Source organism: Mytilus edulis, chromosome 11 (genome assembly GCF_963676685.1).
Source record: "Mytilus edulis chromosome 11, xbMytEdul2.2, whole genome shotgun sequence".
Classification (NCBI taxonomy): domain Eukaryota; kingdom Metazoa; phylum Mollusca; class Bivalvia; order Mytilida; family Mytilidae; genus Mytilus; species Mytilus edulis.
Genome location: NC_092354.1, coordinates 15,483,037 through 15,495,242, shown reverse-complemented (window position 1 = coordinate 15,495,242; position 12,206 = coordinate 15,483,037). Strand labels below are relative to the sequence as shown.

The following is a 12,206-nucleotide window of genomic DNA, read 5'->3' as shown; positions in this document are numbered from 1 at the left end:
GTGAAAGAATTTCTAGCAAATCAAATTAACACCGTTATTTTAACTTTGTTTGAGACATCAAAACACATTGATTTAGAACCTTAATGGGCAACTGTTACGACAACCGGGGTCAGCGTCACCTGCAATTGTCACAATATCAAATTTGGTTTTTATTATCGTTGCATAATGAAAACTGAATACTACTGTTATAATTTTAATAACTATTTAAGATATAAATGCGTCCACTCTTAACATCCTGAGCAAACTCCACTTTTAGATAGTGTGATTTGTTTATAACCGGATAGAAATGGTAGAGTTACACACGCACACTGGTTATCAATCAACAGCCAAATGGCCAACTTAAAAAATAGCGTGATAAGACTTTTATTTGTGGAATATATTATGGTACTGTATTTACCTCGTTAACTGATATCGACATATGATTCAACACACTTTAAAAAGCATATAAAGAAAATTGGCAGTTGTAATATAAAAATTAAATTAAATTAAAATGGCGCTTTTCGGTAGTATTTTTTACCAAGACCGGTCAAAGCCAAGGATCTATAAGCACCGAAACATATGAAAATCTAAAAGACCAATAGAAAAATACAATTATAGTTAAATGTATATCATAACTGAATGCGACATAAAGCTGCAGATTCCGATGAGTCTGTATGACTCAGACAGGCATTTGCGCTTAGTTTGATTAAATGCAACATGAATAATTGTATTGAGTGGAAACTGTGTCTGCCAAACTATTGTTTATTTTTGCTTTTCATATAATCGGTCTAGCCATTTTCATTTTGAAAGGTTATCAGTGAAATTTGAAAATTGTGGTAAACTATAACTTAAAACCAATAACTGCTGTAAGAAGAAGATGAAGGACTTCTCTAATATTGACTTATTTGTGTCTTGTGCTATATTATTTTCTAGTTTTCAGGATATGTAATAAAAATGAAAAAAGAAATGGTAACCAAATAACATTTCATGAAAATGCCTCTCTATAACTCTAAAATTGTTTTACCAAAAGTAGGTAAAATCTTATGAAAGGACAATAACTCACATACTGAATCGACTTTATATTTCAAATTTTGTGAATTATATTTCGATCCTATTTTAGTAATCTTTTTCCTTTGAGTCCACTAAAGACTTTGATGTGTCTGATTACTTTAACAATTTAACTTATTTAAGGGCAACGTTTATTTGATCACACGTAGTTTTCTAAAAAATCGAAAAATGAAATTGTAATTGAGTTTGTGTTTCGGCCAACATAGCAGCCAACAATGTGTTGAACGTATGACGTAAATGTAAACATCCCTATCAATTTGGGGATTAAACAAACGAATTTAAAACATACGCATATGTTTCTAAATTCTACAAACGACTTTCAATACAAAAGCCTTTTTTGGTATTGTGAGATGTGTGTTCAATAACATTGAACAAACGATTTGGATTTACTTTTTAAATTGTTTATTTATGTAAGTTGAACAAATGATTTGACAATCTGAAAAATCCCAAGTAATACGGTTTTAAACATCAATTTATAACAATAAAGGAAATTGTACAAATGATTTTCAAAATTAAACAATTCATTTACAACATCGTGTACACAAACAAAAATTATTTTGGAAACGTTAATTCTAAACAGATCTAAACTGCGGCCTTCTGGGTCTTATGCCGTGTTGTCGCAACTCATTTCAGATTGTTTGTGAGCTGATTCCGCTCAATCCTCGTTTCTCAACTGCAGTGGTTATTGATGCAAAGATTCGATTTCGTAGATTGAAAAACCCTGGAAGGAGCGATCTTGCCAAGGAGTCATTAAGCAGGATTGATCACTTACGATCAGTTCTTAGTACAGTAAGTCTGCTGGTTGTGTTTCAAAGTCGCGAAATTATGATCTGATTATCATTTTCAGTTCTCACTACTTTACTTTAGAAAACTAAAAGGTGGGTACATCCGATGACGGTATTTTGAATGACAGGGTCCAACCATTTCATGGCAGCGTGTTAACTTTGTGATGATTTTAATCTTCAAATAAGGGTCTTATATGCGCAACAGTTGAGTTGACAAAAACATTCTTGTGAAATATTTCGCGGCGGAAAACGTCATTTCCAATTTTAGCGAGATCAAAATGTGTGTAGCAGAGATCATTATAAACAGAACAGGAATTTAAAGTTTAAAACTTACCTGTAAAAATTGAAAATGCAATTGACCGTTTCATTTAACCTTGTAAAATATATAATTTGTATTTTCTTGTGTTTCCTTGTTTAACAGTATATAAGATTTTTTTTTTTGCATAATTGCATACGTTTTGGTCTGTGATGGGTGCAAAAGCGATATAAATAAAAATAAAATATCATACTGAATTTGTTTTTATGGACACTAGGAATCGAGGCAAATTTCAAATGATTCTTGTCAATTTCCTTTGTTGGTGCAGTTATCTGTTTGTATGATTAAATTTGGATGTAAAAATGTATAAATAATTTTTTAACCATCATTCAACATGCATGAGTGAACAGTTTACAAAATATTGGAAAACATGTTATGTGATATTAAAAGATTTTTCGATGTTTAACCGGATTTTAATTTCATACGCGTGTGGCATATTAAATTATAATCCTGGTACCTTTGATAACTATTTACACCACTGGGTAGATGCCACTGCTGGTGGACGTTTCGTCCCCGAGGGTATCACCAGCCCAATAGTCAGCACTTTGGTGTTGACATTAATATAAATTATATGGTCATTTTTATAAATTTTCTGTAACAAAACTTTGAATTTTCTTATCCGAGGAATAGATTACCTTAGCCGTATTTGGCACAACTTTTTGGAATTTTGGGTCCTCAATGCTCTTGAACTTTGTACTTGTTTGGCTTTATAACTTTTTTTGATCTGAGCGTCACTGATGAGTCTTATGTAGACGAAACACGCGTCTGGCGTATTAAATTATAATCCTGGTACCTTTGATATCTATTCATACCTGATACTCTCATTTTATCTGTTTTAAGTTGTTCAACGTCATCCCTAAGCTTTTCGATGTCTGAAAATAGGAATAAATGATTAAACTTGCTTTTGTTATCTAGAACAAGTGGAATTGTGCCCAATGTTTTACTTTATAATATGATGTAATTATTATATAAACATGCTAGATTCAAAGTTGATGAGTAATCAAACACAATATTAAATTAAACTGTCAATTGTTCTTGAACAATTGAGAGGTCTTTCCTTTTTTAATGTAAAATACATGTTCCAACAGACGTAGAATGTATTGAAAAGGTCAATGTCAACCTTAAAAAGCTCGAAAACACACTGAAAATCCTTCAAATAAGGTCAAAAACACATAATTCGCTATATTGGACATGACCTTGACCTTTGACCTTTTGACCTTTGTCAAGGTCATTAGTCCCCAATGTCATTGCTGAAGACCCCATGGGTCTAGGACCTTTGATTATATAGCAAAAGCTGAATTTGTCTTTTCAGAAACCTAAAACAGGCTTTATGCCCCTTAAAAAAAGGTCAAATCTCTTCGGTCAAAATGTAACAAAGTTGCGCCGTAATGACCCAATCATTTTCCACTATTTGAATCCTCTGTAAGTATTAAGGTTGCTTAGATTATACCATAACAAGGTGTTAGGTCAAAGGTCAAGGTCAACATACACATTTGACCTTGAGATATTTTTCAAAGTCACATGAATTGATGATGAATGGTGAAGATCCTAGGTGTCTACGACTTACGGTTTCTGAGTTTTGGTGGCCAACCGACACCGGTTAATTTTGATAGGGGCATAACCCTACCAATGAGTCGTTGAATCTTTTCGATCCAAATGTAACGAAGAACCGGGGTCTGTTCCTGAACAAATTCCACCCTTTGGTTTTTTTCTACCTATTATGGTTATGGAGTTTGAATGATAACAAGGTTTTTGGGTTTCGGAGGGATTACTCCGAACCGACAAAATATTTCGACTCACAGGGTGAGTTCCGGATAGGTATTCATGACACCGATACAAAGTGTGAACATGAAAGCGACACGTCTTACGGTTACGGAGGCTAACTTCATCAAAGTTTGGCGGAACAAAAAGAAGAATAATAATAATAATAATTAAACTGTCAATTGTTCTTGAACAATTGAGAGGTCTTTCCTTTTTTAATGTAAAATACATGTTCCAACAGACGTAGAATGTATTGAAAAGGTCAAGGTCAACCTTAAAAGCTCGAAAACACACTAAAAATCCTTTAAATAAGGTTAAAAACACTAAATGCGCTATCTGGGACATGACCTTGACCTTTGACCTTTTGACCTTTGTCAAGGTCATTAGTCCCCAATGTCATTGCTGAAGACCCCATGGGTCTAGGACCTTTGGTTATGTAGTAAAAGCTGATTTTGTCTTTTCAAAAACCTAAAACAGGGGTTATGCCCCTTATAGAAAGGTCAAATCTCTTTGGTCAAAATGTAACAAAGTTGCGCCATAATGACCCAAACATTTTCCACCATTTAAAACTTCTGTAAGTATAATGGTTTCTGAGATTATTCCATAACAAGGTGTTAGGTCAAAGGTCAAGGTCAACATACAAATTTGACCTTGAGGTATTTTTTAAAGATACATGAAATGAAAATGATTGGTGAAGATCCTATGTGTCTACGACTTACGGTTTCTGAGTTTTGGTGGCCAACCGACACCGGTTAATTTTCATAGGGGCATAACCCTACCAATGAGTCGTTGAATCTTTTCGATCCAAATGTAACGAAGAACCGGGGTCTGGTCCTGAACAAATTTCACCCTTCATTTTTTTTCTACCTATTACGGTTACGGTGTTGGAACGATAACAAGGTTTTTGGGTTTCGGAGGGATTACTCCGAACCGACAAAATATTTCGACTCACAGGGTGAGTTCCGGATAGGTATTCATGACACCGATACAAAGTGTGAACATGAAAGCGACACGTCTTACGGTTACGGAGGGAAATTTTGTCAAAGTTTGGCGGAACAAGAAGAATAATAATAATAATAATAATAATCAGAAGAAATACAGTAAGGTCTTTCCCTTTAGTAAAAGGAAAGACCTTAATAATAATAATAATCAGAAGAAATACAGTAAGGTCTTTCCCTTTAGTAAAAGGAAAGACCTTAATTAAACTGTCAATTGTTCTTGAACAATTGAGAGGTCTTTCCTTTTGTAATGTAAAATACATGTTCAAACAGACGTAGAATGTATTGAAAAGGTCAAAGTCAACCTTAAAAAGCTCGAAAAAACACTAAAAATCCTTTATATAAGGTTAAAAACACTAAATTCGCTATCTGGGACATGACCTTGACCTTTGACCTTTTGACCTTTATCAAGGTCATCAGTCCCCAATGCCATTACTGAAGACCCCAAGGGTCTAGGACCTTTGGTTATATAGTAAAACCTGATTTTGTCTTTTCAGAAACCTAAAACAGGGGTTATGCCCCTTAAAAAAAGGTCAAATCTTTTTGGTCAAAATGTAACAAAGTTGCGCCATAATGACCCAAACATTTTCCACTATTTAAAACTTCTGTAAGTATAATCGTTCCTGAGATTATCCCATAACAAGGTGTTAGGTCAAAGGTCAAGGTCAACATACAAATTTGACCTTGAGATATTTTTCAAAGTCACATGAATTGATGATGAATGGTGAAGATCCTAGGTCTCTACGACTTACGGTTTCTGAGTTTTGGTGGTCCACCGACACCGGTTAATTTTCATAGGGGCATAACCCTACCAATGAGTCGTTGAATCTTTTCGATCCAAATGTAACGAAGAACCGGGGTCTGGTCCTGAACAAATTTCACCCTTTGTTTTTTTTCTACCTATTATGGTTACGGTGTTGGAACGATAACAAGGTTTTTTGGTTTCGGAGGGATTACTCCGAACCGACAAAAAATTTCGACTAACAGGGTGAGTTCCAGATAGGTATTCATGACACCGATACAAAGTGTGAACATGAAAGCGACACGTCTTACGGTTAACGCGGCTAAATTTGTCAAAGTTTGGCGGAAAAAGAATAATAATAATAATAATAATTAAACTGTCAATTGTTCTTGAACAATTGAGAGGTCTTTCCTTTTTTAATGTAAAATACATGTTCAAACAGACGTAGAATGTATTGAAAAGGTCAAGGTCAACCTTAAAAAGCTCGAAAACACACTAAAAATCCTTTAAATGAGGTTAAAAACACTAAATTCGCTGTCTGGGACATGACCTTGACCTTTGACCTTTTGACCTTTGTCAAGGTCATTGGTCCCCAATGCCATTACTGAAGACCCCAAGGGTCTAGGACCTTTGGTTATATAGTAAAAGCTGATTTTGTCTTTTCAAAAACCTAAAACAGGGGTTATGCCCCTTATAGAAAGGTCAAATCTCTTTGGTCAAAATGTAACAAAGTTGCGCCATAATGACCCAAACATTTTCCACCATTTAAAACTTCTGTAAGTATAATGGTTTCTGAGATTATCCCATAACAAGGTGTTAGGTCAAAGGTCAAGGTCAACATACAAATTTGACCTTGAGGTATTTTTTAAAGATACATGAAATGATGATGATTGGTGAAGATCCTATGTGTCTACGACTTACGGTTTCTGAGTTTTGGTGGCCAACCGACACCGGTTAATTTTCATAGGGGCATAACCCTACCAATGAGTCGTTGAATCTTTTCGATCCAAATGTAACGAAGAACCGGGGTCTGGTCCTGAACAAATTTCACCCTTCATTTTTTTTCTACCTATTGCGGTTACGGTGTTGGAACGATAACAAGGTTTTTGGGTTTCGGAGGGATTACTCCGAACCGACAAAATATTTCGACTCACAGGGTGAGTTCCGGATAGGTATTCATGACACCGATACAAAGTGTGAACATGAAATCGACACGTCTTACGGTTACGGAGGGAAATTTTGTCAAAGTTTGGCGGAACAAGAAGAATAATAATAATAATCAGAAGAAATACAGTAAGGTCTTTCCCTTTAGTAAAAGGAAAGACCTTAATAATAAACAGAAGAAATACAGTAAGGTCTTTCCCTTTTGTAAAAGGAAAGACCTTAATAATATCATAAAATCTTTTTAAAACATGATATATAATAGAAATGTTTACGGAAAATGCAATGACTTTTTAAATATAGCCATCAGATAAAACACATACATCTGTCTAAGTATTCGGTAAACGGTCATTTGATGAAAGATGAATCTGAAACAGCTTTACACAGCATAACATGCTCACGTGAAGATAGATACAATATTACAGGTGTCGCTTATTTGATTTTACTTTCAACAAACTTTTATACATGACCAGTAATGTTCAATTATGTAAAATGAGTATTCAGTCTGATAACGTGGACGCAAGATAAATTTTGAAATTAATTACTAAGTGTTGAATGCTTACACTAAACTTGTAGAAAATTCGTTTGATCACATTAAAATAGGAAAACCCTGAGTTTTCTATAAATTCAACGCTCCGTGAAATTCAGAAATTATTGCGTGCATTTATTATTGCGATTTTGTCAATTTCAACTTAAATGCGATTTTAATTTTTACGTTTTTGGGAAAAGTCATGCTTTATTCAGTTTAAATATTACAAAATGCAAGTTTTAATTATTGCGTTTACAACTCTGTCGTATTATTCGCAATAATAAAAACCTCGCTATAATTTCTGAATTTACAGTATAGGGAATTGAATATAATTTTTGTTTACCCTATTTATTGTTATAGAATATTTTCAAAAAGAGTTCCTGTGAAAAATAATCAAAGAAAAACCGTAAACTTTCAACTTATTAAGTAAAGTCGAGTACAGTAAAGGACTGTCAAAGATTATGTCGAGCCTTGTCAAGGAAAATGTGTGCTTTAACTTACTTGGCGACTACAACATAAAAGAGGGACGAAAGATACCAAAGGGACAGTCAAACTCATAAATCTAAAACAAACTGACAACGCCATGGCCAAAAATAAAAAAGACAAACAGAAAAACAATAGTACACACGACACAACATAGAAAACTAAAGAATAAACAACACGAACCCCACCAAAAACTAGGGGTGATCTCAGGTGCTCCGGAAGGGTAAGCAGATCCTGCTCCACATTTGGCACCCGTCGTGTTGCTTAAGTGATTACAAATCCGGTAAATAGTCTTATTCGGTAGGTAATATTCATGAAAGGGAAGGGGATTGTAGTTACGACGTAAGGAACATATCCGATATCATTTGTGAAACGGTTATTCCATAACGGTCAACCAACTCGTGATGGCGTCCGTAAAATTTACGAAGGGATGATTTCAACTTTACCATTTCGAATAATTCTCTTTCAGACTCTGAGCAGTTTTAGTGACAGCAATCAGTGATAGTTGACCATTAGTAATGTAAACAAATACCTTCTTTCAATTCATCCTTTAAACATGTGATCTGCTCCTTTAAAGTGTCAATTTCACCACTACTAGTGATCTTTAAATCCTTTATTGCATCACATCTTTTTTGCAAGCAGCTTCCACCAAGTCGCACAACAGCCTTTATAGAATGAAAAAACAATATCTAATTTTAATTAAATCATTTCAATATGCGTCTTGAAATATAATTATGTAGATTGAGTGATTAAATGCAATGGGGTTTTTTAGTATCAATACATATTTCTGTTTATATAAAAAATATTTTTCTAACTATTCTTAAGGTCATTCGGCTATTCTTTAATTTAACATTTAGAATGCACTAGATTGTAAATGAAAACATGTTTTGGAACTGAGACACTCTGATTAAACGATTAACTTGTGACATTATCTGATTTATACTATTCTGTAGGTCCTCAGAATGTTATCCTTAGAATGAATCTCGGGCTATCCTTGGAATTGTAAGGGTTTGTAGACGTCCCCTTTCAAGATATACCTATGATTTCGGTATTCTGTGAATTCTGTTATACAGTCCTAAACATGTTATTAAAAAAACTTCGACTAGAGTATAAATAACAGAAATAAAAATTTAGGCTAATATTCATCTTTAAAATGCAGTAAATCAAAATAAGTAATAACTTACTTTTATCAAGTTCATCTCTTACACAGAACACAGAAATAGAAACTAAGGTGTTGTTGATAATGATAAATATGAAAAGATTTACATGCGTAGTGTAAAGATGGGTTCGTATTTGTATGATAAATTTTACGTTCAATACTCACTTCGGATAGTTCTGTCCAAAATGTGTTAAAATCACATTGGTTTATCTTGTCATTATCGGAATGTGCCAATTTATTCCTGAAATACTTAATTCTGGCAATGTTTGCTGCTGGTGTTTTTTCTGATGGTGGTGGTAAATTATTAAATCCATTTACTGGTTGATTGATAGCAGCTATGTTTCTTATCAAACATATCATCAATGTTATATCAAAATCACTCGAAGAAACGGTACCCCCTACAAGAAATAGAAATACTAGAGTTTCTTATAAAAGATATTTTTAAGGCAGGTATTTCAACTTTGTTTTAAACTATAAGTATAACTCACTATTTCACTTCATATTTTAAGGGCCACTAGCTGATAAATTCATGTTCATCGATTTGACTCAAATTCTCATTTTAGATTTATAACAATTAAATAATATACATCCAAAAAGTATTAAAAAAAAAACGATTTACAGGGCATGGGCTCGAGAATATGTTGCTGCGTTTCGTGTGTATTTTTGTCTAGATACCATCTAATTATCTTTCAAAAAGACCTTTAAAACAACCGACGGCCACACAACACGATTACAACTTAAACCTAAACCTAAATATAAATAGATATATGGACCTCGTGCAAAAGGATTTTTCTATATCTGTCCGATTTCAATTTTAAGGATATTTTTTGATTTTACGAGTAAACGATTTTTGATGTTTTTCTTACCAAATGCAACTTTAAACTAGAAGAACTTATAATTACCATTACGGTTATGTTTTCTAGATCTATATTGAGAGCCACCGCTTATCTCCTTTCTGTAACGCAAATTCATTAATGTATGTGTTTCACTTTGATAATCATATCAGCACATTTGTTTTCCATTTCAATAAGCAATTAGGGAACAGTTTTCGGATATTTGTTACAAACTGTTAGCTATTACAAAAAAAAAACACTTGTTTAGAGCCACAACTAAACATTTCTATATTTCGCATTGGTAACAATATATTCATTCCGCAACTACATGTATGTATCGAAGCATCTTGATATTGAGTACAAAGGTATATAAGTGTCATTTATACCCTATTGAACTTTTTCAGATCCAACTTTTCAATTGACCCCGGTTTGCAGAATACATGACTGTTGATGTAAAAAGTATGCAAATTCCATATCCCTCGATAGTAAGGTAGAGTCGGATATACATTATTGATTAGCTAATTCCATGACATTTGTTTGAAGCCGGCCCTCAAACTAATCACTGAGAGAAACAATTGGACATATTACGCGCGTGTATCGCCCTTAATATGAACATACATTGTTGTGTTCAATTCTCAAGTTCTACGATATTTATCATTTATTTGTTGACCGAACCGATGTTTCATCTCTGTCATCCACAGAAACACATATTTTGGAGGTCGAAAAAACTTTTATAACAGAACAGTTATACAATGTAGATAAATTATTTTAACGTTTCGTCCCCAGGGGTATCACCAACTCTGTACTATGCACTTCGGTGTTGACATGCATATTGACTATGTGGTCATTTTTGTAAATTTTACAGTTTGCAAAAGTATGAATTATTCGAAATACTAAGGCTTTTTTTGTTCCCAGGCATAGATTACCTTAGCTGTATTTGTCACACCTCTTTCAAATTGTTCTCCTCAGTGCTCTTCAACTTTATACTTGTTTGGCACTTTAACTATTTTTATCTGAGCGTCACTGATGAGTCTTATGTAGACGAAACGAAACGAGCGTCTGACGTAACAGATCATAAGCTAGGCAACTTTGATAAATATTTACACCACTGGGTTAATGACACTGCTGGTGTACGTTTCGTGTCGTAAGGTATCAACAGCTCAGTAGTCAGCACTCCGGTGTGGACATGAATATCAAGTATATGGTAACTTTTATAAATTTACTGTTTGCAAGACTATAAACTATTCAAAATACTATTCCCAGAGATATATTACATGAGCCGTATTTAGGGTAACACGATACCGAATGGCATATCTCCCGATTTCCTAAAATTTTGTCACACGTGTTCTTTGAATCGAGTTACAACGGAATATCTAATAAAAATGGGGGTCACCATTTTTCTTTTCATGTAATTTTCATAGGAAAACGTCAATTTTGGCGACAAATTTACATAGGTATATAGGGGAAATGCCTTTTCTTCGGCCGAATTTTTCAGATTTTTCAATGAATGGCTATGTTCTTATATACGGAGAAAAACAAAAAACTAACATATTATCCAGGATTGATTACTGAATTCATACACGTATAGAAACTCATATGTCACCATCCTCGTTTTTGAGATAAATGGCTACAAACTTGATCGATACGCCTAGAATTTGACCGCAAACGTGTGACGCTAACGTTATCCCTACTCAGAGATATGGAAAACAAAATATGTGTCGGGATCTTAATGGTGTTTCTTTTTTTTTTCATTTCCCCTGTTGGGTTTCGTATATAGTACTGCAATATAAAATTCTATTGATATATTTATTTTTCGTCCTGCAAATGGAAATTTCACTCACGTTAATCTCGTCTGATTTTCACATCAAACAAGCATATGCTTGAAACTTGCGTGAACCAGCTGGTTGGTTCCGCGTGAATCTTAGGTTAATAGTTCATGCATAAATGAAAGGAATTTTGTACCCGTAAAATGCACGCCAATTTTTTAAAACAAAACTTTTTAAATAATATCTTTATTCTAAAATTTAATTAAAATCATGAAATACCTTCATATTTTTGTAAAGTTCACGTGAAAATAACATGAAAAATATCACGTGAAATGCATTCGAATTACTGATTTTTTAACTCCATCAAATTAGACAATAGGGGTGTCATCGCTGTATTCATGCAGAAATAGAGTACTTCAAAAATTGATTCAGTTAACAGTTTTTTAATAATTGCTCGGTTTAATGGTTGTTTAACGTTCAGTGACCAATAGTTCATGCATGTTCGGGACGATACAATACAATTTTGAAAAAAAGTTGTTTATAAAAGACACATTTGATGCACCAGTCAAAAAAAAGTTAAACATTCTGTTAGTTGTGAAAATTATGAGAGAAAATAATTATCCTGG

The 12,206-nt window shown here is 33.7% G+C and overlaps 1 protein-coding gene across 1 annotated transcript in view; it reads right to left on the bottom strand.

Moving 5' to 3' along the window:
* LOC139494018 (uncharacterized) overlaps positions 1–12,206 on the bottom strand; it is a 43,551-nt gene that overhangs the window by 6,700 nt on the left and 24,645 nt on the right. The window contains exons 4-6 of the mRNA XM_071282184.1: positions 9,147–9,379; positions 8,355–8,487; positions 2,961–3,020 (exon numbers count right to left, since the gene is read on the bottom strand). Coding sequence (XP_071138285.1) covers positions 2,961–3,020; positions 8,355–8,487; positions 9,147–9,379 — 426 coding nt within the window. The remainder of the gene's footprint in view (positions 1–2,960; positions 3,021–8,354; positions 8,488–9,146; positions 9,380–12,206) is intronic.